The sequence below is a fragment of the Rattus rattus genome, chromosome 13 (assembly GCF_011064425.1).
Source record: "Rattus rattus isolate New Zealand chromosome 13, Rrattus_CSIRO_v1, whole genome shotgun sequence".
NCBI lineage: Eukaryota > Metazoa > Chordata > Mammalia > Rodentia > Muridae > Rattus > Rattus rattus.
Window position 1 is genome coordinate 63,747,121 of NC_046166.1, and position 26,860 is coordinate 63,773,980.

Consider the following 26,860-nt stretch of genomic DNA (forward strand, 5'->3'; position numbering starts at 1 on the left):
CAAGTTGCTCGTTCCTGTATTCCCTGAGGCACTCTGGTTCTCTTAAGAACTTTTTAAATTTCTCTCTTCTGTTTTTTCTTGAAACAACCGTGCAGACTGTTCTTGCTAGCAGATTGAGGCAAGCTTAGATGTACCACACTGGGGTTTTTATTTTTATTTTCTCCGGCTCTGAAAGCAGTTCATTGCTAGTTGCCTGAGTCATAGGAATCCGACGTGAGAAGTAATGTTTGTTAATCCATGTCCACCCTCAACCTAACGCTTCTTAGAAATAGCCTGGCGAGCCTTATCCTTTGCTGAGCTGAAATGAGCTGATGCTGGCCATGGACGTGGCTGAGAAGAGACACGCAGAGCCAGTGTCGGCCATCTTGGACATGGTCCAGCTTTTGCCATCACATCCGAGCTATTTGTGGCCCTTCTTCTCCGTGGCCGCCCTGCCTGAATGTGATCGTAGCCTCCCATGGGCTTAGATGCTGTAGTCTTCGCCAGCTGTGTCGAGCCAGGGGTCACCCGTCCCTCCTGATAGAGCCTCTCTCACAATTCCCAGCCCAGCCATGACTGTAGCAGGCCCGTGGCACAGTCACCTTCCAGTAATTCTGATATTTCCTGAGCAGGGCTGGCCTGGTCTCTCACATTACAAATCCAGGCTTGGTGATCCCAAGGGCTGATACATAGGTTCTTACTTGATTGGTGGCAGACCAAGAAAAGTATCTGCCCAACATTTTTACGGTGCCCACATCTACCCTGCTGAGGGCACTCTCCTGTGAATGCAGTGGCTCTAAAACGTTTAGGACACCAGTGTCCTTTGGGAATTCAGAAATGTCTTTGCTCTGATGGCAAACTGCCTGTAAGGAGACTGCCTTCTTACAGCCTTCAGATTTCTTCTCCCTACCCATCCCCACCCTTTTCTTTTCCAGTTAATACACAAAATTATTGATCTAGGATATGCCAAGGAGCTGGATCAGGGCAGTCTGTGCACGTCATTTGTGGGGACCCTGCAATACCTGGTAAGAAATGGGGCTCAAGTGTTTGCTTCTCCGTCTCACTGATGTTTATGTCTGTGGGTCTGTCTGTCCCTCCTACCTGTGTCTCAGTCTCGTGGGCTCCATGGATAGTTAGAATTGTTAATTTCCTCATGTTTTGTGCCCTCTGGAAAGATTCAGCCTCTGCTCTGATGTGAGGAGGGGCCGTGCCTGTGGCCTTTAGGAAGAGCCTGGAAGCTCTCTGCGCCACGGGGTTTTATCCGATTATCTGTGAGGCTGGGTTTCTTGCAGGGTCTCAGGAGCCAGTGAGGAAGAGGTGGGGCTGTGATTTCCCTTCTGTGTGTTATGCGATCTAAATAATGGAGCATTATCTGAGCACTCGTTCACCGGGAATATTGTATGCCAGAGGTTGTCCTCAGAGCCGGCACAACGGGAAGTGCTCACCAGGAACTTAGCATCTGAGAAAAAAAAACAAAACAAAAAAAAAACAAAGACAGACGTTTGTTACCATGATGCACAGATAATTCAGAAAACATTGTCTCAGGTGCCACTGATTAAAACAAACAAACAAACAAACAGAAAGCACACAGTGTCTAAGGATACATACAGGGAGCACCTACTAAGTCCAGGCCTAAAGAGAAGGGCTAAAGTGGGCGACGGCTGTGGGAGGAGGAGAGGGGAGATACCGCAAAAGTAGGGTGGCTGGGGCTTGGAAAGTGAAGAGAGCACCTGGAGGAGACACTGGGGAGAGAGAAGGGACAGGTTATTACCCCTTTCAAAAGAATGGCTCGAAAGGTTTTAAACTGTGTTGTAAAAACCCTGGAATAGCATTGAAGGGTTCACACTGGAGAAGCTGGCTCTGAATGATGCTGTAGAGAGGAATTGTACCAAACAGGAGAAACTGCACAGCCCAAGGAGAGTAGGGGGATGGAGAACGACTACCTTCAGGAAGTGCTTACAAGGCTACAAGGCTGCGACATTGTGTCACACGCCTGTCCTCTCAGCATTTGCCTACAGTACAGGTACTTGGATGGCGGAGGCAAGGAAAGAAGAAGCTTGGGGCTAGCCTGGACTACACAGTGAGATCCCATCTTAAAAAAAAAAAAAGAAAAAGAAAAGAAAAGAAATCAGGGGTGGGAGTAGATAACAGAGACTCCAAGGAAAACTTAGTTAATAGCTTACTTCTTGGTGGTAACAATCATTGTGATTGAAGAGCAGAATCTACAGTTCAATAAACACAAACAGGTTGTCGGTCTCAAGGTTGAAAGCTTAAGCATCTTATTTCCTAGGAAACAAACTGTGTCTCGTTTTCCTGAATTCAGCTGTGTTTCCCATCTAGCCGACCAACTAGAGTACGTGAATCCCGTTTCTCTTCTCTTGCATGGAGACATTATCCTGGCCCTGTATCCATAGGGTGTAATTATTTACATCCTGCTAAGTTCCCTCTGGGGTCCTCCATAGCTCAGCAACAACTAAGTGAGGTGAACCCATGCCCTGACCGTCACTGGCAAGTCCTCGTCTGGTCCCAGGGACTTGACCTAACTAGGAGTGGCAGGGGAATGAGGCAATGGCTGACTGACAGGCAGGAGTGCTGGGGTTGGGCAGGCTGAGCTCTCTGGTGGACCAACAGCACCTCTGAAGCTCACTGCATTGTTACGGAGAGGCGAGGTTATTCACATGGCTGAACAAGGAGGTGGGGTGAGGAGGTGGGCTTGGGTTTAGCTAATCTTCTCAGGAGCTGTCTCTGTAGAGAGGAGCAGTCTTCGAGCTGTCTGTCGAGCTGTCTGTCGGGAGAGGGAGACTACAATGCACCTTTTCTGCACGCACCGTCAACCATCGACATCCATACTTGGACCCTAGGAAAGCTCCACCATCTCTGATCCTCACCGCTGCGGGGAGGGCTTTGCCACAGCTTCTCAGGCTGCGGTCTTTGACATGGCAGTGCCCACGTCAGCAGCACACATTCACTCAGATTCCCTCTGCTTCCCACTCAAGATGCCAAGCCAAGTCGTCCACTCCTGAGAACCAAAATGTCAGCCGTGGCCATACCTAGAGACTGAGCTAAATTTTAGTCCACATCTCTCGTGGTTTCCACTCCCTGGCCCTTCTGTGAGTCTTACCTGTCAGATAGATCATGTATGTATGGTCCTTTCTGGGATGTTTCTTTCTGTGTGTTTCCTTCAAGCCTTCTGAGCCCAGTTCACGTCCTGCCCTAGGCTTCAGCACCCTCCAGGGCCACTCTAGCCCTTTTAACCTGGGCAGCAGTCGTGCATCTTGGTTTTTTACCGCTTGACTGTAAATTTCCCATCTCACTGTATGGCTGTGTGTCACTCGACTCAGGGTTGCTTGGTCCAATATATGTGCTATACGTTTGGTGTGTACAAGCTGCTGTCGTTTTGTTTGCTGGACATGGCTTATCTCTCCATCTCTGTACAGCACCCATGGACTGGGTACTGCCTTGAATAAGCCCCTGAAATACTACTTCATTTTTAAATGGTGGAAAAATTAAATAACTGTGAAATTCATAGCTGGTCGACTCTGGTCTACCTTGAAGTGACCCCTCAGGACCCTGACTCCTCAGCTCTCCTGGCATCGCTTCTCATTAGCGTAGTCTTGTTATGAATATGAAGTAAGGAAAACCTTAGTCACCCACAGCTGAGTCCTTGAGTGGGCATACTGTGCGCTGTGGACGATGGCAAGAGTCTGATTCCATGAGCTGCTGGCTCTCCCGTCCGGGGTAGGACAGCATAGGCACCCCCCGTGTGTTTCAGGGAGGACAGCATAGGCACCCACTGTGTGTTTCAGGGAGGACAACATAGGCCCCCCCTGTGTGTTTCAGGGGAGGACAGCATAGGCACCCCCTGTGTGTTTCAGGGGAGGACAGCATAGGCACCCCCTGTGTGTTTCAGGGAGGACAGCATAGGCACCTCCCCTGTGTGTTTCAGGGAAGACAGCATAGCCCCCCCTGTGTGTTCCAGGGAGGACAGCATAGCCCCCCCTGTGTGTTTCAGGGGAGGACAGCATAGCCACCCCCACCCCCACCCCCATGTGTTTCAGGCCCCAGAGCTTCTGGAGCAGCAGAAGTACACCGTGACTGTTGACTACTGGAGCTTCGGCACCCTGGCCTTCGAATGCATCACCGGCTTCCGGCCGTTTCTCCCTAACTGGCAGCCTGTGCAGTGGTGAGTGGGCCTGGTACTGGGGTGAGGGCTATCTCGGGGAGCAGTGAGCCCCTGGCTCCAAGCCTTGTCATCCAGTCCTTTCCCAGTCCCCACGTTAGGCCCGAATGGTCTGTGGTCCATTCTCCTTTAGGACCCAGCGGTTGCAGGTCAAGCGTTTCGACCTTGAGCAAGAGTGGTAACTCTCTGTTAAACAGACCAGCGGTCCAATAGGGTAAACTTCAGAGCATGGGCGTCCACGCATCTACACTGAAAATGCTAGTAAATTACTGGTAAAGAGAACAGAGGTGAGGTTGGGGATTTAGCTCAGTGGTAGAGCGCTTGCCTAGGGAAGGCGCCAAGGCCCTGGGTTCAATCCCCCACTCTTGAAAAAAAAAAAAAAAAAAAAAAAAAGAGAACAGAGGTGCACACATGGCGCGTCATGAAGGCACACTTACACATGTAGTAAAACTTGTCAACAACACGTCTTCATGTAGACAGTTTTTACTTAAGGTAGTTTCTGGACTAGTAATAAGTTCACATGTTCTACGCTTCAAAAGAATAAGGAAATAGAGTGGAAAAGACTGTCTCGTGAAAGTTTCCATACCACCTGGTCTCTCCCCGAGGACACAGGGTAATTACTAGCCTGGGTGCTTCGTGGATGCTTTTACCTCCCAAGCAGGTGTGTCTGCTTAGTGACATTCTCTCTGTGCTCATAACTGAGCACTGTTCTGCGTGTGCCTTGAAAGCGTGTGTGTGTGCACACACACACACACACACACTCACACTCACACTCACACTCACACTCACACTCACACTCACATTCACACAATCTTTGCCCAGAGTCTACAAGTGCTGTGAAGTTTGCCCCACATTAATTCTGCAGTATTTTGGAAGATACAGAAATAATGAAAGTCCAGAATTTGGTAGCATATATACTAAAATTAGAAACAGCCTTTATACTTAAGAAGAATCAGCTATAACCAAATGATCTGCAAACAATCACTGAACATCCTTTCTGTCCATCTTCTTAGGAAAGACTAGCTCCTTATACACCCTTTGATATAGTCTGCGTTTCCGCTCACACTGAACACGCTGCACGTCTTCCTGGGCTTTGGGAGGTCTCCTCAGTCACTGTGGTGTAGTTCGAGGCCGGAAGACTGAGTGGTTTATAATTGTGCTTCTTAATATAACACCACAAATAGCACCCTTGTAAAGCTGTCGTTCAGACACGGCTATTTGTCTGGTTATTTATACATTTGTGTGAACAGAGTGAAGAGACTTTGAAAGAGCTCACACATGCTAAGGCTTTGATGTGTCTCATGCCCCTGCCAGAAAAGGCTGTACAAAAGCATGCGTCTGCAGGGGTGTGCCAGTCTGACATTTTCCCTGTGCCATTCTCAACAGTAATGTCTTCATCTTTTACTCTGAGGAAAAGGGTGTGGTGGAAGGTGACTGTAACTTCTGGCCCTCCTGCCCCCTGGCTCCTAGAAGCTGGAATTAAGCATGCTCTATCACACCAGGTTTTAGTCAGTGCTGGGGATGGGACCCAGGACTTTCTTGCACACTAAGGCAAGCACTGGACCAGCTGAGCCACATCCCCATGAAACCTGGCCTCTGAAGTCGGTTCTGGAGGAAGGGTTGGGTAGTAGCAGCAGAGGTCACTTCTACAGTCAAACCCACATGGGCACAGTGCAGAGTCGAGAGTGTCCTCTGGAAAGCTCACTGTCCGACCATAACTGCCCACCAACCAGGCTCTGGTCTTTCAAGCCCTTGGCTTCTGAAATGTGGTACTTAGTTCTTGTCACACATCATAATGTAACCAGAAAATAGAATAGCCCTAAAGTGTTCATCATATACTGACTTTAGTTAACCAAGGGATTGGTTGTTTTGTCTTCAGTTCAAACATCAACTTTTCCAAATTGGGGGGCTCCGTCTCTAGAACTGAGGAGGGCATCACAAACGTTGAGCTTTTCTCTGCTTATAGCAAAATAAGTTAAGTCTGCATAGAACTGAGAACACCCTTAGTGGCCTGGCATCTCCACAGCTTGTCTGTTGTCTGTGAGATTTTCCCCTAAAACCACCCTTACTTGGCTGCACAGAAGCCAGGTTCACTGGATCCCCACAGGAATCCGTCTGTGGACTGGTTGGGAGAAGACCTCCTCCTGGGCTTTTGATGTCTGGTGACCTTTTTGTCCCTCAGATGACACGACCTGCAGTCGAGCAGTGCCTGTGCTGCTTGATGCACCCGTTGATAGTTCCCCATTAGCAGACGTTTTCCACAGAACCATCTTGTGTTAGTTAGAAGCCGCAGAGACCCTGTCTCGACCTCCTCCATCAGCTCCTCCCTGAGCTGGATGCCAGCAGCCTTCGCCATGCAGACAGCACCTTCCATGCTTCCTGGCTGCCCTGGATAGGACACTCACTGTTTGCCAACTGTCACTGTTTAAGGCTAAAGCATTTTGTTTTTAATGAGAACAAATCCTTTTTAGGGGAAGGATGTATTTGGACTTTTAGACACTAGAAATTATGCCAAATTTTGAGCCCTTTGTTCTGTCCCTCCATAGTTTGTCTAACATTGGACAACACATACTCTGACTAGAAATAATTTCACCACACCCGGCCACTCTGGCAGAGTAATCGGTTACTCACGAAGTGTTATTCAAATTTAAATTGTCCTTCTTCCCAAGAAGGCTGGAAACCACTGGGATTTAATTTTTTCCCCTTCCAAAACTACTTTAAATACTTTAGGAGTACACACTCCTCCTTAGAAAATGTAGCTCATTTATTCTAGAGAAACCCTAACCACACACTTTTTTTTTTTTTTTTTTATTTTTTTGGTTCTTTTTTTCGGAGCTGGGGACCGAACCCAGGGCCTTGCGCTTCCTAGGCAAGCGCTCTACCACTGAGCTAAATCCCCAATCCCTATTTTACATTTCAAATAAATGTGGTGCATACACAGTGACAGTGGCTCAGAACCCCAATTTTATCCTCTATGCAAACATGAGGTCTGGGCTGGGAGATGGCTCAGCAGTTAGGAGCACTTGCTGCTCTTCCAGGGGACCTCAGTTTGGTTCCAGGCACCTACACAGGCAGCCAGCATACACATACTGTAATTGAAAATACACATAGTGTTTTTTCCTGCTACATACACATAGTGTAATTGAAAATAATTGTATTTAAATGAAAGGTTGTACCTGATAACTGAAGGGCAGAGGAAATTAGAGAAATAGTCAAGAGCACTTGGTCGCTCATGAAGCCTTACTCAGATTTGAGTTGTCTCTGTTAAGCCGTCCACATAGAGGTCCACGGTGCTTCCTGGAGAACTTAGGGAGCGAGGCCATGGGTGACCTTGCTCAAGGTTGTCCTGCAAGGTCTCATTTGGGCATCCCCGAGCACGTTCTGTTTAAATGCTGTGGACTGAAGCAGGGCCACTCATGCTACACTCACTGCCGCTGAGCTAAACCCCTAACCACAGTGCAGACCACTCACAAACCCTGGGAGAGGCATCCCAGCAGCACACGGACCATTGTTCTAAAAAGCATACAGTTGTGAAGTGACGTTACAAGTGTAAGCCGGGTACTTGCCACTGAGTGACATAAAGGACATCTTAAAATGACACCCGCAGGCACTCCAAAGTCCGGCAGAAGAGCGAAGTGGACATTGTTGTTAGCGAGGACTTGAACGGAACCGTGAAGTTCTCAAGTTCGTTACCCTTCCCCAATAATCTCAACAGGTAAGGCCGTGGGGGCTTCAGTCCTGAAGATACTTTTCTCCTCTTCTTAGAAATCCAGGGTTGAGGTAACAGCTGATACTTTTGATTTTATGTTTGGGTGACCAGTGCCTGTAGAAGCCAGAAGAGTAGTCAAATCCCTTGGAACTGGAGTTAGGGATGATTGTGAACTGCCTTGTGGATGCTGGGAACCAAACATAGCACTCTTAGCCACTAAGCCCTCTCCAGGCCCTCGGATAACTTAAACAGATATCAGAATACCATTCTGTGATAAGAACTTGACCAGTCCATCTCCACATTAGACATGGGGTGCACTCCCATATATCATCTCCCTAGAAATATTTTCTTATTTAATTCTTTGCTTGGTTGCTTGGTTCAATAGATGGATGGATGGGTGGGTGGGTGTGTGGGTGGGTACACAGTTGTTTGGTTGGGTGGTTGGTTGGTTGGGTAGATAGTTCTTGGTTGGGTGGTTGGTTGGTTAGGTAGATAGTTCTTGGTTGGGTGGTTGGTTGGTTGGGTAGATAGTTGTTTGGTTGGGTGGTTGGTTGGTTGGGTAGATAGTTCTTGGTTGGGTGGTTGGTTGGTTAGGTAGATAGTTCTTGGTTGGGTGGTTGGTTGGTTGGGTAGATAGTTGTTTGGTTGGGTGGTTGGTTGGTTGGGTAGATAGTTGTTTGGTTGGGTGGTTGGTTGGTTGGGTAGATAGTTCTTGGTTGGGTGGTTGATTGGGTTGTTGGTTTTTGCTGTGGTGGAGATGAAATTCCTGTCTTTGTTTTTATTGTTTTGTTTTTTGGTTTGGATTTGATTTTTTTCGAGACAGGGTTTCTTTGTATATCCCTAGCTGTCCTAGAACTCACTCTGTAGATCAGGCTGGCCTGGACCTTGGAGATCCACCTGCCTCTGCCTTCCAAGTACTGGAATTAAAGTCATGCACAACCCCCTCCTGCTGGAATCTCTGGCTTTGTTCAGGCCACGCAAGTACTGTACTCTAGTGAGCTACACTCGCAGCCCTTAGACTATCTCTTTACTAAATTTACAGACTAATTGTTTGTCTTACTGTCCTTATTGATCTTGTTCTAGTTTACTTTCTGTCCCTTTTCTATTGCTATGATAAACCACGTGTGGTGGTTTGAATACGTTTGGCCCAGGGGTCTACTGGGACAGTTGATGCTGGTTACCTGGAACCAAGAAAGTAGTGGTGATTTAGAAGAGACCAGCATCACTTAGGTGAAAACTTCAGGGAAGTGTTTTCTAAGAGCACAAAGAAGCTGTGTTCCAGAGATAGCCAAGGTTGTATCTCATGCTGCAGCTGGACTTGGTAATGTGTGAGAGTCACCCAGGTGGTACTGGTTTTGAAGGCATGAAGGGGCCATGGAGAGCAGCTGAGGCTTAGCACTGTGAGAGCCAGGGAAGCCACTGGTGAACATGCAGCCTCAGTTGCAGTTGACAGCACTGACAGTTGACAGAGTGTGTCACTGTGGGGGTGGGCTTGGAGACTTTCTCCTAGATGCCTAGAAGTCAGCCGTCTCCTAGTTCCCTTGGAACAAGATGTCGAACTCTCAGCGCCTTGCCTGCCTCGTGTTTAGGAGGCATCGAACTTGCCCATCTTCCCGAGGCAATCCATCTGAGCCCCCTCTTCCCAGGTCACTGTGGGTTTGACATTGGCAGCCGAAGCTATGACGTGGCTCTAGTTCGCCTGAGCATAGGGTTTGTCTGTTACACCATGGGAAGGAGGGTCGGGATTTTGCCGCCTTCTCTGTGTTCCCATCTGGCCTAAACAGACAAACCTTTGAAGTCTGAGTGTGACTGTGGTCCAGTCTTAGAGCTAGAGTGTGAGCAGCTCCCTACCCAGTCAGACTTGATCATAGCAAAGGAAGCCCCAGGATGACTGCAGTGTTGGAGGACAGGGAAGGAGCCGGATGGACCACAGCCATGGGAGGGACTTTGGATGTGCTGTAATGGGGGACGAAGGGGAGAGTTAGATGTAGAGGACATGGGCAGATGAAGTAGAGGAATGTTGATGGGGAAAGATTAGACAGAGCAGAGTCATGTAGGGTTGGCCTTAAGTGGCCAGTGTAGGGGAAGTAGGAGGAGTCTGAACATGGGCACATACACCCATTGGATGCTCTCAACTCAGCAGCTGTGGTCAGTCCAGGCCAGGGCTATTCAAGACTTTCACTGGGAGCCTGGCATGTTGGTGCACACCTTTAATCCCAGCACTGGGGAGGAAGAGGCAGGTGGATGTCTGTGAGTTCAAGACCAGTCAGCCTGGTCTGCACAGTGAGTTCCAGGACAGCCAGCAGGTGGGGTCCCTTTGTGTCCCAAGAAATGTTTCTAATACCACGGGAATGTAAATACATAAAGTGTATAAACCCAACATCTACTGATAACAAACCGTAAGGAATGTTTATATACCGCAGGAATGTAAATACATGAAGTACATAAGTAGACGTCTACTCATAACAAATCATAAAGAAATTTAAAAGTCCTTTGGTGTACATAGTTACACATGTACATACAGAGACATGGTGCTGATGAGGGAACCAGAGAGCCAGGCAAGCACTCCTCCCAGCTCTCAAACGCGTTATCAAAGCCTCAGGGTCACTCTAAGGTTTACTGGGGTGACCCTGTCGGAAAGGAGAGGGGCCGTTCCTAAACTGTTAACTCGTTTGGAAATGTCTATGTTTTCTCTCAGTTCTCTCATTTTCATTTTTGATAATTATCTGGTTGCCACCATGTGTGTCGTGTTGAGACACACTCAAGCCTTGTTTAAAATGTGTGTTTGGATGCGCTCACGCACGTGTGTTCCGAGTGTGCACGTGCTCTGGAAGACGACCTTGGCTCTCACTCTTCCGGCACTGTCCACCTTCTCTGTTTCAAGGCAGAGTCTCTCACTGGTCTGAGCTGGCTGACTCCTCAAGAATCCGCTTGTCTGACATAAGCACTCGTGTGGTCTTTGGGATGGAGCTTAGGGTCTTGTGTGTGCACAGCAAGCCGCTCCCTCGAGCTGGGCCGTCAGCCAAGGCCTCGCTTTGGTGTTTGCACACTAAGGCGGCCCGGCCCAGACCTCTCTTCCTTCGCTCCCTTAGTGTCCTGGCTGAGCGTCTGGAGAAGTGGCTTCAGCTGATGCTCACGTGGCAACCTCGGCAAAGGGGCGTGGACCCCCAGTACGGTCCCAATGGCTGTTTCAGGGCCCTCGATGACATCTTGAACTTAAAGGTGAGAACAGAGCCAAGGCGGCCCTGAGGTGGCAGCCGGGGTCTCCGGGACACAGCAGTTTTTCCAAGGAAGGGAGACATAGCGAGCCGTGGGCCACTTGACTTTGTGAAGAAATTCAGGCTCCTCTGCCTCTTTGGGTTAAAAAGAGGACAGGAAGACTGAGCTGACTCACATCGCTTGCCAGCTTGCTGTTGAGGAAAAACGGGACTCAAACTAGTCCTTCACTGGCAAGTGTGGGAGTGGGGTGGGGGGGTGGGGGGTCTTGACAAACACACGAGCCTTTTGTAAAGGATCTTGTTTTCTGGGATAGTAAAGATACTTGTGGCCAAGCCTGACAACCCGAGTTCAATCTACAACTTACATAATGGAAAAGAGAACCGACCCCTTCCAGCTGTCCGCTGATGTCCACACATGCAGTGTGGCGTCGATGTGCTCCCCTCTCCTAATGTGCATGGGTCTTAGTGTTTCACTGCTGTGAGCAGACACCATGACCAAGGCAGCTCTTATAAGGACAGCATTTAATTGGGGCTGGCTTACAGGTTCAAAGGTTCGTTCGGTCCATTATCATGAGGAACATGGCAGCATCCAGGCAGATGTGGGACTGGAGAAGCTGAGAGTTCTACATCTTCATTCAAAGGCAAACAGGAGATCATTGGCTTCAAGGCAGCTAGGATAAGGGTCTTAAAGCCCATGCCCACGGTGACATACGTACTCTAAAAAGGCCACATCTATTCCAACAAGGTCACACTTCCAAATAGCACCACTCCCTGGGCCAAGCATATTCAAACCACTACATCATACAAAACACACAATGGAAATAAGTGTTAAGAAAATTTCTTTCCAGTAACATCTGGGTTGTGTTGCAGCTGGTTCATATCTTGAACATGGTCACAGGCACCATTCACACATACCCTGTGATGGAGGATGAAAGTCTGCAGAGCTTAAAAACCAGAATCCGGGAAGACACAGGGATCCTGGAGACAGACCAGGAGCTGCTGCAGGAGGCAGGGCTGGTGCTGCTCCCTGACAAGCCTGCTACTCAGTGCATCTCAGACAGCAAGGTGAGTCCTGACTCCTGCACCCTGCTTGCCCTGTTTCCCTCTGACTCGGTCTCCTAGGAGACTGTCAGCATTCACATTACTACTCTACTGTGCTGGTCAGTTAGCAACACTAGGTACAACCGCTTGATGGGTCAGAAATCCCAGGCAGGTCTACAAAAGACACATACCATTCCATACCCAAATTTATCACTTCAGACCACTAATACTTTCTTGTGCTTCCATGGCCAAAATCATGTTCCACTCTTCTAATCGGCCGAAGCTATTTGCGACAACACAGCCATGCTAGGCACCTGTACTAACCCCATCAGTGTGACCTGGTGTCTTCCCTGAAGTGTGGAGTAGCTATGGAGGCCACATCCACCCGTGACACACAGCCTTTGCACAGGAAGTGTGACGTGTTCAGGTCACAGGAGAAGCGAACCTGATGTAAGTTAGGGCCAGGCTCACTCAGATAAAAGGGACAGGAGAGAAAGCAGGCTGAGTCACGTGTGCGTCTCAGGCTGGGGTGCCGTCCTCCGAGTGCAGGCGGAGCTGCTTTGAGACGGTGTAGCTGGAAAGGAACGGTGGGATCCAGATCTCATTGTCCCCTGTCCCTTCACAGGCAAGTGAGGGCCTCACACTGGACATGGATCTCGTCTTTCTCTTTGACAACAGTAAAATGTCCTATGAGACTCAGATCACCCCCCGACCCCAACCTGAGAGCGTCAGCTGTGTCCGTGAGTGCACCGTTTATTAAAGCCGTCCGTTGTGGTATTTAGGGTAAAGTTGGGGGAAACCTGGGTTTTTATCCTGAGTGTATAAAGCCTTCTTTACTTGGCATGTGCAGAGAATAGACCAGGCAAGGGCACTGGTTAACTGCCTCTCACTCGAGGGCTAGGCAGAGGCTGAGGGATACCACCTACTTCTGGGGCTCATTTCTGGAGTTGCATTTATGTTTCAACAACTAATACGTGGTGCAGTGTAAAGGCAAGAGGATCAGGGGCTCGGCCACATAGGGTGTTCGAGACCAGCCTGGGCTACATGAGGCTCTGTTTCAAACAAAAGTTATACTGACGTACGTACAGGATACAAAACCAGAACACCAGGCCTCAAAAGACACCCTAAAATAATATACAACAGAAGGTAAACACTTGGGCTCTAGTCCCCTGCCAGGAGGCTTGCCTTCCGCAGAACTGCGGCTATCCAGGGCTTGGGTATCCCCTCAAAGAAACGACAACACGGATATGCACTAGTCTGTGTGTCCCTCCTCACCCAAGTCGCCCATTTCATCTTCCTCATAGTGGAGGGCCTCCCGGTGCTCCATGAATGGCCGCCCAGTGCTCCCTTACGTGTTTGGTGAGCATCTTACTAACCTACCACCATTCTCAGCCAAAGATCTAATGCCTCAAAGATCTCCAAGGCTCCTTGATTGTTTAAATATCTTTAATACTTCTGGCTGATGCTGCATGTTAAGTACTCGCTTAATTAACTTATTCATCACTGAGGGTCATGTGTGCCACACTAGAGCTGTGCACATGGAAAGGTCAGAGGGCAACTTCGGAATAAGCTCTCTCCTACTTTCATCCACATGGTCCCCAGGATTGAACTGTGGTCACCAGCCTTGTGTGGCAAGAGCCTCACCCACGGAGCCGTCTCACCTGATGGTGTATTTTCATATTTCACAAAAATTCCATAAAATCCTTACTGGATCTTTGGTTACTTTGTGTGTTCTCTTTCCTTTGACCCTTTTCCACCCCTCTCCTTCCACCCTTCAAACACCTGACAATATGTAGGAGAGAAGAAAGGATAGAGGGGCCAGGGGACAATGACATTGTTAGACTTCTTCCTGGTGATTAGAGGTGTCAATTTCCTTGGGACGAGGGATCCAAGGGATCTTCCCTGTTGGGATATTTAGTTTTTTTTTTTTTTTTGTCTTTTCTCACGTGACAGCTTCACAAACCTCAACCGACCAGCAACCAACCAGCATTTCCAGTCAGCCAACAGACCCCCCCCCCAATCGGGGCTCTAGCAGTATATATCCTCTGAAAAGTCCCCATAATTCCAAATGTCACACACTCAGAAAAAAACTATCTGCAGCTGGCAAAAATTCACACCCCCTCTTGCTCTCTCTTCCCCCTTTGTCCCCTCTCTCCCCATTCCCTTTCTCACCACATGCTCATGGCCTGCCTGTCTGTCTCTCTCTCTCTCTCTCTCTCTCTCTCTCTCCCTCTCTCTCTCTCTTCCCTCTACCCTCTTAACTACCCTCCCCATTCTGAATAAACTCTTCTATATTAAAAAGAAAAGAAAAAACCCCTGCCAGATCATGAGGCAAATCAGGGTCAGCTGCTGTGGCCAGTCTGAAGCAGCCCTTTATCCCACACCTAGGATTAGAACAAAAACACAATCTTATATTTCTGTGTCTTACAAAACCCCAAATTCTCATCATATGCAACCTTAAATGTGGTGACAAGATCGTCCATTGATAGTGTATGGGTGCACATGCTTGTGATTATTTCTCCAAGGGGTCCGCAGCACACACTGACCTTGAACTGACTGTGAGCCCTGCCTCAGCCACCCACGTGCTGGGATCGCAGGTCCATATCACCGTCAGACCAAATGGGACATTTTTTTGTTGGCCACGCGTACCACTAATGGAGCGCCGAATGTTTAAACTGGTAGCGAACCTCGATACCTGTAAAGTTACGTAAGGGTATAGCAATTATATAACTTCTAGAAACACTCGCCATGCCGTGGGGCAGGATGTGGTTCCCCGTGGCTGAGTTCCTCGCCATGCCGTGGGGCAGGATGTGGTTCCCCGGGGCTGAGTTCCTCTCTGACAACTGTTTGTCTCCAGTTCAGGAGCCCAAGCGGAACCTCTCCTTCTTCCAGATGAGGAAAGTGTGGGGCCAAGTCTGGCACAGCATCCAAACGCTGAAGGAAGACTGTAACCGGCTGCAGCAGGGACAGCGAGCTGCCATGTACTGTGCCAGGCTGGCTTTACCTAATGCGTTTACAATGCTTGTTGGCCCTGACTCTAGAGCGGTGGCTGAGGCGGGGATCCAGAAGCAACTCCCAGGGACCGGAAGAGACTCTGGTTTGGGCGCCAGGCAGTGGGTGGGTGGACCGGCTAATGCCGGGGTGAGAGAATGGGGCGGCTGTGCAGAGCCTGGGTCTGGCAGCTCCGCCATGTGGAATTTGGAGCCTGGGGAAACATGGCGAGCCTTGGGTTAACCACACTGGTTAACTTGGGGCTTGGGTTAAAAACACTGGTTAACTGGGACTTGCTGATGGATCCTCCAATGAGGACGGACGTGCTGAGCCTAGGTGTAGTATTTTACCCAATTCCAACTTTCAGATAGACCTTTACGTATTGGCGCAGGCTAGGAAGTCGTCCTCATGTTTCTAGGAGGCTGTTTCGGTAACAGTGGTGGCTGTGAGCAATTAGCCGAGGCTCCCTTGGCCAAACGCTTTGTTACTGTACAGGAAGTGCCCTTAGATGCCGAATGTGTCCCAAGGTTCCATTTTGTCTCTCACTATCCCCGCAGGATGAACCTCCTTCGGAATAACAGCTGCCTCTCCAAGATGAAGAACGCCATGGCCTCCACGGCGCAGCAGCTCAAGGCCAAGTTGGACTTCTTCAAAACCAGCATCCAGATTGACCTGGAGAAGTACAGGGAACAGACAGAGTTTGGCATCAGTGAGTGCTGTGAGCTGGAGGCCACGTCTCCCGTGTTTCTTTCTCAAGTCTCTCTACCCTCTCACAGTTCAGTCATTAACTTCTCTTTTAGTTTGTGGTGGTTTTGGTTTTCATGGTTTTTTTTTCTTTCCATTTTTCTTTCAGCATCGGACAAACTGCTGCTGGCCTGGCGGGAAATGGAGCAGGCCGTGGAGCAGTGTGGGCGGGTAGGAGACACACCCGAGGGCTCTGCTCTACCTTCCTCCAACTTCCTTATCCAGTACTGGTTTGAGCTGCTTTGCCAAAACTGAACATTTCCTCAACACATCCTCTGACCCTAACCAGACTTGCTGGACGGACACAGAGAGTAGCGAGGGAGATGAGAGAGGCCTGCTGTGACCAGACCTGAGAGCTGGGCAGAGTTGCCCCAGATGTAGGAAAGAAGCCAAGTGTCAGGTGCCCTTGTCACCTCACAAAGGTTTCCTCCTAAATGTGTCGAAACATGAAATCTGTAAGGAAGAAAGGGTTTCCGCAGAAATCTCAGGATAGTACAACTTAGGTGCCATTTCCCACACCTCTTCACAAGTGAAGCAACTGTAGCTGGGAGCGTCATGCACAGATCCGAGACCCTGCCTGCTACAGCTTCTCCCACTCCACTTCCTGTGCTCGGGACAGGGCCTTTCCCCCTCGGCCTTGGTATCTAACTGGAAATGAGACCTAATAGCTAAACACTTGGTTAAGGGTGTACGGGCACGAGGCCGGCCAAAGGCTCAGCGGGTGAAGGAGCTTGTGCTGTAAGCCTGATGACTGGAGTTTGGTGTCCAACCCAGGTCTTAAAACGCTGGTGATAGCATGCACCTGTAATCTCAGTGCTCGCACGGCAAGATGGGAGGCAGAGACAAAGGATTGCCTAGACTCTCTTAGGCCAACTACTCTGGAGTACACAGTGTGTCAGAACCAACGAGAAAGACTTGCCTCAGAAACACAGAATGAGATACTCCCACACACACACACACACACACACACACACACACACACACACACACACACACACACGAACTTATGCATACAGGCACAGTAATACATCTTATTCAAAGATGGCTGTCCTATATTTAGTTCCTTTTGTCTAATTCTGAAGAAGTGTGTGTCTTCCTCACCAATTTGACAGTCAGCTTTAGCACCTGCTTTTGGTAGACACAGTAAGAGAAGACAAAGTAATATGCATTGGGCATCTTCTCTGCCAGGTACTGGGCTTACGCTATTGGTTTAAACGCTGCAGTTAAGCCCTACTGGAAGTTTGTTTCTGGAAGAGTGAGCTGTGGCTCCCAGTTAAGTGACTTCTGAGGGTCTCGCAGCTAGAGAGTGGTAGACGCGACATCCAAGTTTGGAACATCGTATTCCCGAGCCCACATTCCTTCCAGCCAGTCAGCTGAGGGTCTCCCCAGCCTGCCCACCCCAACAGTCCTCTCAGGATTCCCGTCTGTCCTCAGTTGGCCTGAACACGACTTTCCCATCAGGAGAATGACGTGAAGGTCCTGGTAGAACGGATGATGGCCCTGCAGACCGACATTGTGGACCTACAGAGGAGCCCGATGGGTCGGAAGCAGGGGGGCACCTTGGATGACCTGTGAGTATAACCAGGGAGGGATGACACTGTCCCCGCAGAGCTTCTGTGGGGTGTATGTCCTTGTCACTGTGAAAAGTGACCTTGCAGAGTGCGGGGAGCCAGCCAATAACTTTTAAAGGCTCTGAAAAACACACATGCCCATGCTCACACATGCACACACACACACACACACTCGCTTACATGCACACGCACACACCTTTTGTGTGACAGCAGACAGCCCTGCTCACCCGCCGTCTAGATGTGGCTCCCAGAGCAGGAAGTAGAACTGAGGGAGGAGCTTTTGGGGTCCAGGAGTTCGGCATTGTGTCCATCCTGCCTGGAGACCCTAATCTGTCAGCCCTGTGAGCTGACGGAGGGCCCCAGGCAGGTGGGTCAGTTTAAGGGCCCTGTCATCTGAAATGATCGGTGTCCCCTGATGCTTTTACTAGAATTCCTAGGGTGAGAAATCTGAAAACAAAGAATTATCTTTCTCCATCGTATCTTACATATTAACCCTCTCTCTTCCAGTTTCCAAATGAGAATCTTCACCTTGTGTGCATGTGGATGTGGATGTCCGTGTGTGCAGGTGTTGTTTCAAATCAGGGTCTCACTATATAGCATTGAGAGACCTGGTACACAGTCAAGACTTGCCCCGATTCACAGAAATCCTACTACCTCAGCTTCCTGAGGGCTCGGGCTGTGTATGCACAGCCAAGATCAGTTAGAGCCTCCTTCTGAGGCTGTTGCCAGCCCACCTATGTTAGAGGAAGAGGCAGGCATACACGTCTAGCTTTGGACTTAGGTTTTTGAGGGCAAGTATTTTCTTGGTCAGGTCCAGAAATGGCACCTCGAATGCCTCTCGTAGCTAAGCAGAGGAGGAGTGTAATAATCTTTAAGCTTGTTCTTGTTTGGGGCATTTGGGTTTTATAACTAGTCCCAGAACTGGCAGTCTTTTCCCACTGAGAGCATGTGACCAGTCATCTGAAAAGTGGTGATTCTGCTGGCCAAGGTCAGCGGGCTGGTGCTGTAAACGTTCTTGCTGTGCCGTGACCGTGGCCTTTTCTCTCTCCAGAGAGGAACAAGCAAGAGAACTCTACAGAAGACTCAGGGAGAAGCCAAGAGGTATGTGCTTCGGACCCCAGCCTCCATTTGTCTTGTCTGTGAGGCAGTGGTCTCCCCTGGAGGCCAGTAGGAGGAACGGTACCATTCTCCTCTGCAGACCAAAGGACAGAAGGTGACAGCCAGGATATGGTACGGCTGCTGCTGCAAGCCATCCAGAGCTTCGAGAAGAAAGTGCGAGTGATTTACTCTCAGCTCAGGTGGGTGCTCCCTCTCCCCGTCCAGGACCGGATGCGGAATCAACAAAGCCAAGGGGCAGGTGGATGCCTTTGCTCGGCTGCGATCTGCCCGCACAATGAAGAACAGATCGTATTTAGAGCAGTGCTGTGCCGGCCCAGACCTCTCAGGCCTGTGGATCTTTCGTCCCTCACAGTAAGACCGTGGTTTGTAAGCAGAAGGCCCTGGAGCTGCTGCCCAAAGTAGAAGAGGTGGTGAGGCTCATGAACGAGGATGAGAAGACTGTGGTCCGGCTTCAGGAGAAGCGGCAGAAGGAGCTCTGGAACCTCCTGAAGATCGCCTGTGTGAGTGACTTATTCCGGCCTCTCAGGTCCCCTCCCCCATGTGCTGCCACTGCCCTCCACGGAGGCACAGGCAGGCCGTCAGCCGTGGCTGCTCTTTCAGCTCTGACCTGTGACATGGAGTGGGCAGGGAGGCTCCCTGAAGGGAGGCTTCAGTAATTACCTCATGCGGCTACAGTAATCACCTCAAAGAGCTGCAGACAGCAGCCATTGCTCTTTCAGAGCTTCAGATACCAGAAGTTAGGAATCCAGTTGTCAGCAAAATGGTGGATCCAGAGCAAAGCCACCCCACCCCCACTACCCTCTCCAGCTTCAGTGACTCAGCCTCCTCATCCCATCCGTGTCTGTGTCTTCTGTTGACATCTGTGCCTCATCCGAGTGTCTCTTATAAGACATTCGGGACTAAAGATGCATCTCAGCAGAAAGATGTTTGCCCCGTGCCTAAGGCCTTGGGTTCAGACCCTAGCAACACACACACACACACACACACACACACACACACACACACACACACACACAGCTAAACAGAAGGTTGCACACTTATTATCCCAGCACTTGCTGAGACAGGAGGATGATGAGTTTAGGCCAGCCTAAGCAATGTCGAGACTCCTTTCAAGGTGTTAGTGGGCTGATAAGGAGCTGGCATGGTGGCACATACCTGTGAGCCCAGCACTTGGGGCTCTGGAGCGGAAAGTTCAGGGCTAGCTTGGACTACATAGTAAGGCCTACCTCAGATAACAAAATAACTCCAAAAAGAGCAAGAAAAGGAGATAGTTTATTACAGAAGCAGGAAACCAAACTGTTGCTTTGTGAAGATTCTAAGCCTGGAGCGTCTCCACAGGCCAAACGGGAGGAGGCAGTGTCTTGGGAGGCTCACAGCAGCAAGCTCACACTTGTGCTCACTCTAGAGAACTCAGGGAAGTCAGAGTCAGAGCTTCACTGATGGACTTGCCTGGGGATGGGAGCTGGGGGATATGCCCTCCTGTAAGAAAGGGGAACTGAGGTAACACGTGCTGGCTTGTTCTGCCACCTGCATTCGCCGAGTGTCCAGTGTGAGAGCCGTGGTACATGGGGAGCTGGGTCTGGCATCCACCGTAACCCACCGAGGGCGCAGACGAGGACTTGAAAGAGAGCACCCTAGCCTGCTAAAGAAGCGTAAACTCTGGTGTGCAGGGTGGCGGCCTGTGAGTCAGGGTAGGAACCCCAGCTTTCTCGGAAGGGAGGGGGCAACCAGAAAGGCTCCTGCGTGTGAGTCGGAGTGATGTGGCCATGAGAACATTCCAGGAGAGCGCGTGCTGTCTGCTGGTAAAACTGGATAAGAGCAGTGCTTGTAGGGTTTCACTGGGGGCAGGACGGAATGGGGCTAGCACCGGCACCCCTTATCCTTATAGCACAAGAGGAAACACTGAAGGGTTCCCTCTTCCCCATCCCAGTGAAGGCACTTCAGGAGAAAACACTCGGGAGTGGCTGGAGACAGAATGCCACATTGTCAACCATAGCACCAAGAGACAAAGGCAATGGGTGGAAGGAGTTGAGAACCCTGTGTGGAGCAGGCTAGCCCGTCCATATGAATTAAGCTTGCATGCCTGGGGTAGAGACAGAGGAAGCAGGCGTCCAGCTCTCTCCACAGGTGGTGCAGCAGATGGGTGAGGAACAGTACAAAAGCACTTGCTTAAAAGGCTTGTTGAAGGTGAACCTTGGTGGTTAGCCAGGGTGGGGGAGGGGGAGGCAGAAAGGGACCCCAAGCTGAGGGCTGAGATTAGGGCCATACAGCTTCTGGCAACAGTGACGAGAGGATCAGGGACAGCGAAGAGTGTATGAGGCAACCCCACCAAGGAGAGGCCAGAGGCTCAACTGCAGAAGTGGCTAGAGGTGCTAAGGAACTGGCTGCAGGGCCTGGTCCCTGGCTGCACGCATGAGGAGGTGGCCAGCAGCCACAGCCTGGGTGGGCCTCTAGCTGGAGGAGGCCAGCTGTAGCAACCCTGGTCATCCAGACGCCTCGGCGTTCTTTCTGAGCTACACCACAGGTAGTGCAGTCGTTATTATCTCTGTGTACCTTGGCTTCCCACTTGGAAAAGTGAAAACACCTTCCTCTCCTTTAGGTTTGTTTTGTGTGTGTGTGTGTGTGTGTGTGTGTGTGTGTGTGTTCAGGTGTGAGTGTGTGCACATGCGTGCATGTGTCCAGGTGTACCAGAGGCACTGGGTCTCCCAGGAGCTGGAGTTAAGCATTTGTGAGCCACCCACTGTGGTTTGCTGGGAGTCCAAACTCAGGTTCTCTGCAGGAGCAGTGTGCACTTGTGACCACCGCGCCATCTCTGTGGCCCACTGACTCCATAAAATGCTTGAATTTCTGTTTGGTCATTCAGAGCAAAGTCCGAGGTCCAGTGAGTGGAAGCCCAGATAGCATGAATGTGTCTCGACTTAGTCACCCTGGCCATCTAATGTCCCAGCCTTCCAGTGCCTGTGACAGCTTACCTGATTCAGACAAGAAAAGGTAAGCTGTGCTCGACAGTGCCAACGTCATGTTCCAGGGCTCGCAGGGAGACTGGGAATGGATGTGCCTGCCTGTCACCAGTCTCTTCTGCCCGAGGACCTTGTCTGTGCGTCTCCTTTCTGTGTTTATCAGGATCTATGGACACAGGCATGTTTCCATGTTTCCATTCATGTCTCTTGTCACGTGCCAACGAGTTTCCCTGTCGAGAGTTGGATTATCTGTTGTCTAATGAGAACACTGAATTGTTAGTCCCTGCTGTACATCGATGCTAATTGTTCTTTATAACGCACTTCACGGTGTGCCCTCTTTGTCACGCCTGAGCCCCGGGCTTTCTCCCTCCCAGGGACCTCCATCTAGAGCAGTGGTTCTCAACCTGTGGGTCATGACCCTTTGGGGGTCACTATCAGATATCCTTCATATCAGATATTTATATCAATTCATAACAGTAGCCGCATTGCAGTTATGATGTTCCCCGTATTAAAGGGCCACAGCCTTAGGAAGGCTGCGAACCCAGGACCTCATTAGTGGCTGGGCTGCCCTTCCCACCCAGCGCCTCCCTCCGCCCTTCCTTCACCTCTTTTGCTTTTCTTCTTCTTTAACTGCTGTGTGTGGGAGCGTGTGCCACGGTGCGCTGCCAGGAAGCTGGTTCCCTTCTTCTGCCATGTGGGTCCCGGGGCGTGAACTCTAGTCACCAGGCATGGCTGCAAGTGCCTCTACATACTGAGTCCTCTCACTGGTCCTTTCTCTTCCCTGATAGACACTATAGCTCTTTCCTGGCGAGAGCTCAGCTTCTCTCTTGCTTCCTGACTCTACCTTCTAGCCAAGTCTTCTGTTCACCCAGAATGACATTCTGACCAAGTCTTCTGGCCAGTAGCAGTGGGTTTGTTCTCCAGTCTAGATCACATTTAAACCTTTAAGTGTTTGCGAACACCTCAGTGTGGTCCTTGGGTTAGTCTATCGTGTCTTACAAACGGCTTGCCGTAAGCCAGTCCAACCTGAAGTAGCAGCAACAACAGTAGCAATACAGGTTCTGGGTCCCACTGTGCACCCTCTGCAGTGAGGCGGTGCCCAGCAGGTCTTCGCCTGGTTCTGCAACACAAGGAAATACAGAGACTTGCCTTTTGACAAGGCAGACCCTCCTTCCTCACATTTTGTCCTGGTGGTTTCTTACCTGCAAGGCACACTGCTCCCCATCCTTCACACTCACTGATGGCCCCATCTTGGGGTTTGCTTGGTTCAGCTCCTCTGACATCGCTCATTCTTCTGCATTCTGGGCCCCTTGCACTACAGAGGCTTAAAGCAGTTCCTAATGGTAAGTCTTTAGGAACACGAAGGAGGTGGATGATGGCCTGCAGTGAGGGTGGGAAGGGATGAGCTGACTGCTAATGGGTACAAGGTCTATTTGTGGAGATAATTAGACACAGTGATGACTATATAGGCATACGCCATGGATTCGTTACAGTTCGATCAGGCAAGATTTCTAACAAATTACATAACAATAAAGACGGTCTTTTTAATCCTATTTTTGATCCTAGGAAGTGATGGTCTTTGATACTAAAATAATATGTTTCTGTGGAGTCTTAGTTACCCCTCCCATGTCTTGCAAGCTTCTGGAGGCCAGATACCAGGTCATGAACCTCTCTGTGCTCTCTGGAGCTGACAGTGAGCCTTCAGGCTGGCCAGGAGCCCTGTGGATGTGCTCGTGGTTATTTCCCCATGCAGAATGTCACATCTGAAGGAGAAGGGAAATCCGAGGCACTGGTACTTTTCCTCTAGTGATAGCCCCTGAGTTCAAAAGGGTTAGCCTGTGAGCTTGGGTCGGGGCAAACAGCTAATGTGTTTCACAAGACTCTGGTTGGAAAAGGACACAGTTTGGTTTGGCATGCCCCGTGGCATAGACAGTCCATGCTAGAAAACCCATTGTCAGTTTAGATGAGGCACATTCCCAGAACTGCGCACTGGGAAAGCTCAGACATCTCTTGATCTAATTTTTTTTATTATTTCCATTTTAAAACTGTGATTTGGGGCTTATCTCAGGGGTAGAGCACTTGCCTTGCCTGTACTCAATTCCCAGCAATGCCAAAAACAAAACAAAACAAACCCAACTTTAGAAAACAGGTAAGAGCCAGAGAGGTGGCTCAGTGGTTAAGAGCACTGACTGCTCTTCCAGAGGTCCTGAGTTCAATTCCCAGCAACCACACGGTGGCTCATAACCATCTGTAATGGGATCTGATGCCCTCTTCTGGTGTGTCTGAAGACAGCTACAGTGTACTTATATATAATAAATGAGTAAATAAATCTTTAGAAAACAGGTGATGGAACACTTTTAGATATTGGCCCTTTGGATAGAAATTTGGTTATATGTAAATCAAAAAGAAATGTGGGAGCTGAGACAGCACCGCAGCTGAGCGCACTCGCGGCTGTGGCACAGCACCTGAGTTCAGCTCCCAGCACCTGAGTTCAGCTCCCAGCACCCTCGTGGCAGTTCACAGGGGCTCTAACCCCAGCTCCAGGGATCCATTGCCCTCTTTTGTCGTCCATGGGCACTGCATGTAAACAGTGCACAGACATACAGACAAACACACACACACATACACATAAAATAAAAATAAATCTCTTTTAAAGGCCTTTATTGTGCGGAGATCTATTTACTGTTCCGTATTTCAGCGTTGCTATCTCTTGTTTAAGTATTCCGTTAGATACTTGGAATCCCTAGTCAGAGATACCACGCTGGAAGACATGAGTAATCTCTGCGTTGGTTTTAGAGGTCTGGGGAGTTCTTTAGCGTATTTTAAAGCAGGTGTTAGCTCTGGTAAGATCCTGATCACCTCGTTCTGGTAATCTGATCGTTGTCTTCAGTGAAGAACTGGTGGCCGAAGCACACGCCCTCTGCTCCCGACTGGAAAGCGCGCTGCAGGACACGGTGAAGGAGCAGGACCGAAGCTTCACGGTAACCGCCTGCGGGGAGCCCAGCTTGTCCATTCCCTTCCTTTCTGCAGCAAACGAGGAAACGGTTTGGCCTCGGCGGAGACTCACGGTGGTTTCAGGTTTTCGTAGTCATTTCGTGCTCAGGAACGCCAAGCGCACTCATTATCTTAATCCTGACAAGGGGGCACCGTTACAGAACATCTGTGTGGGGCACTGTGCTGGGTTTGGGGACAGAAGAGAAACCTGAAACAGCCTGTGTCTCAAGGACTCAGTTTAGCCACAAGCAGTAGCAGCGTCAGAGAAACTGACCTGAAGACAGTCTAGCCACGATCCATGCACTTTGAGAGCCTAAACAGTTGTCAGTGTCTAAATGGCCTCTTCCTGCTAATGCAACCGTCTACTAAACTTCTCTCGCTTCTAACTTTGGGGAGTCAGAGGAAAGCCCAGTCAGTTGCCGTCCGTCCTCGCTAACCTGCTCACTTGTCCTTCTCCGGTGAGCCTTCCTCACTCCTGCTGCTTCCCCCTCGCCTCCTGGTGCTGTTCTTCTGCCTCACCACTTGCTTGCACTGTAGCCAGAGACAAGGAAAGCCTCCTCTGGTTGGCACTTCAGCTCGTCCCAGTGAGACCTGCTGCACATTTGAATCTCTAAGTCACTTGGCTCAAAGGTGCCCTGTAGTCCCAGGACCGGTGCTGGTAAGGCTTAAGTACTTCTAGATTGTGCTGCTTGCCTCCTGAGGAGGAACAGCGGCCCCACCACTGAGTGTTTAACGTGCCTGTCGACTTTCAGACCCTAGACTGGAGCTGGTTACAGATGGAGGATGAAGAAAGGTGCGGCCTGGAGCAGGCCTGTGACTGAGGTGCCCGTGAACTGGCCCGCGGCTCTGCCTGTGAGGATGCTCTGGTACCTCCAGGGGGACGTCCCGCTCTCCTGGCAGCTGCGATCCTTGCCCACAGCAGCCTGTGCTGGCCCAGTCTACACACTGGATGTCCTCCACCACAGAAGCACAACAATGTCAGTTACAAGCCCGTGCGGCAGCAAGGCCGCAGTGCTGCTACACAAAGAGCACACGACAGACGTCTACCTTGAGTGTTTCCAGACAGCAGCCAGCCTGTCCCCTTTGGACTGCTGGGGGAAGGGAGCCCTGCCCTCCTCGCCTTTCAGCTGGGTGTCATCCGGATCCAGCTTCCTTAGACATTTAATCAGAAGCCTGATGATCCTACGTCTTTCTTCCTCTTCACTTCCCCCCGGTAAATGTTTCTACCTTCTGTGCCGGTTGTTGTGGCTAACGGCCTTTGACTAAGTTGTAATGACGGTGATACCAAGCTCCCTGATGTCCCGGCTCCTTTAAACCACAGAGCGACTTACACAGCCAGGCAGAACAGAAATGCAGCTACATATCCTGAGTCCCAAAGATTACCTGGAGTCAACTGTCATGGAGAGAAATGGAAGATGAAGGTCCTACGCCAGCCCCTCCCCTGCTGAGCACTGTGTGACTCTGCCACCTGTCGGGTGTGTGAGGACGTTGCTGCCTCTCACGAAAGCTAGCAGCGTTATTAAACTGGTTCGTTTTATAAATAGTTTCTATTTTTTGTAACATTACTCAGATATGTATCCTGGGCTCAAGGGTGTATTTCCACAGTATACTACCACTAGTACTTCTGAGCTCAGAGTTCAACATGATGGGAAATTTCATAAGATCGAACAGCGTATCTAGATCATGTCATTTTTACATCACACAAAACTTGTGTGTTTGCGTGCAGATGTGTGTATGAAAGCGAAGCAGGCTCAGGTTGTCATAAACAGGTTTATTTGATTAGAGAATAAAGTTGGAACAGAGAAATGTCAGAGCGGCCACCGCAGAGACAGTATGAAGCGTCACTGGTCACGTGAGCTCAGAGGTGCTGCATGCCTTCTTTCCCAGAGATTGATGCTGTGCACTGGGAACCTGTTTGAAAACTCCGACAATAAAGATGCTGGCTTGAGCTCAGCGTAAATTCACCCGTGAGTAATGTCATTTGATTCCTACCCTCCATGTGTGCTCAGTGTTTACTAACGCCCAGAAGCACTGGGCTCAAGAAAGCATGGCGTTAGAGATCCTGGAAAGGGCAGAGCGGGAACTAAGACCAGAAAGGATGAGGCGAGACCAGATTGGGGAGGGAATGGATGCTGGGCTAAGAGAGCTATGGTTTAATAAGCTGTCGGGAGTCATGGGAAAACTTTATGCAAGAAAAGGGATATTAACCCAAAGCAGTGGGTTAGAAAGTTTGTCATTAGAGCACTGTAAATTGTGACAGTGAAATTCAAGGGTTACTTCTGCTTCCCCAAAAGATGAGTGTTCTATTGCTGTGATGAAACAACTGACCAAAAAGCAAGTGGAGGAGGGAAAGT

The 26,860-nt window shown here is 49.9% G+C and overlaps 1 protein-coding gene across 2 annotated transcripts in view; it reads left to right on the plus strand.

Moving 5' to 3' along the window:
• Ikbkb (inhibitor of nuclear factor kappa B kinase subunit beta) overlaps positions 1-26,470 on the plus strand; it is a 49,744-nt gene extending 23,274 nt beyond the window's left edge. For both annotated transcript variants that reach the window (XM_032918579.1, XM_032918578.1), the window contains 16 exons: positions 915-1,004; positions 4,038-4,162; positions 7,767-7,874; positions 10,961-11,090; positions 11,957-12,151; positions 12,753-12,867; positions 14,985-15,108; positions 15,676-15,827; positions 15,972-16,033; positions 17,324-17,433; positions 18,485-18,534; positions 18,632-18,731; positions 18,905-19,052; positions 21,416-21,543; positions 24,403-24,493; positions 25,259-26,470. In XM_032918579.1, the coding sequence (XP_032774470.1) occupies positions 915-1,004; positions 4,038-4,162; positions 7,767-7,874; positions 10,961-11,090; positions 11,957-12,151; positions 12,753-12,867; positions 14,985-15,108; positions 15,676-15,827; positions 15,972-16,033; positions 17,324-17,433; positions 18,485-18,534; positions 18,632-18,731; positions 18,905-19,052; positions 21,416-21,543; positions 24,403-24,493; positions 25,259-25,327 (1,797 nt within the window). In that variant the 3' untranslated portion in view covers positions 25,328-26,470. The remainder of the gene's footprint in view (positions 1-914; positions 1,005-4,037; positions 4,163-7,766; positions 7,875-10,960; positions 11,091-11,956; positions 12,152-12,752; positions 12,868-14,984; positions 15,109-15,675; positions 15,828-15,971; positions 16,034-17,323; positions 17,434-18,484; positions 18,535-18,631; positions 18,732-18,904; positions 19,053-21,415; positions 21,544-24,402; positions 24,494-25,258) is intronic.
• The last annotated feature ends 390 nt before the right edge of the window (positions 26,471-26,860 follow it).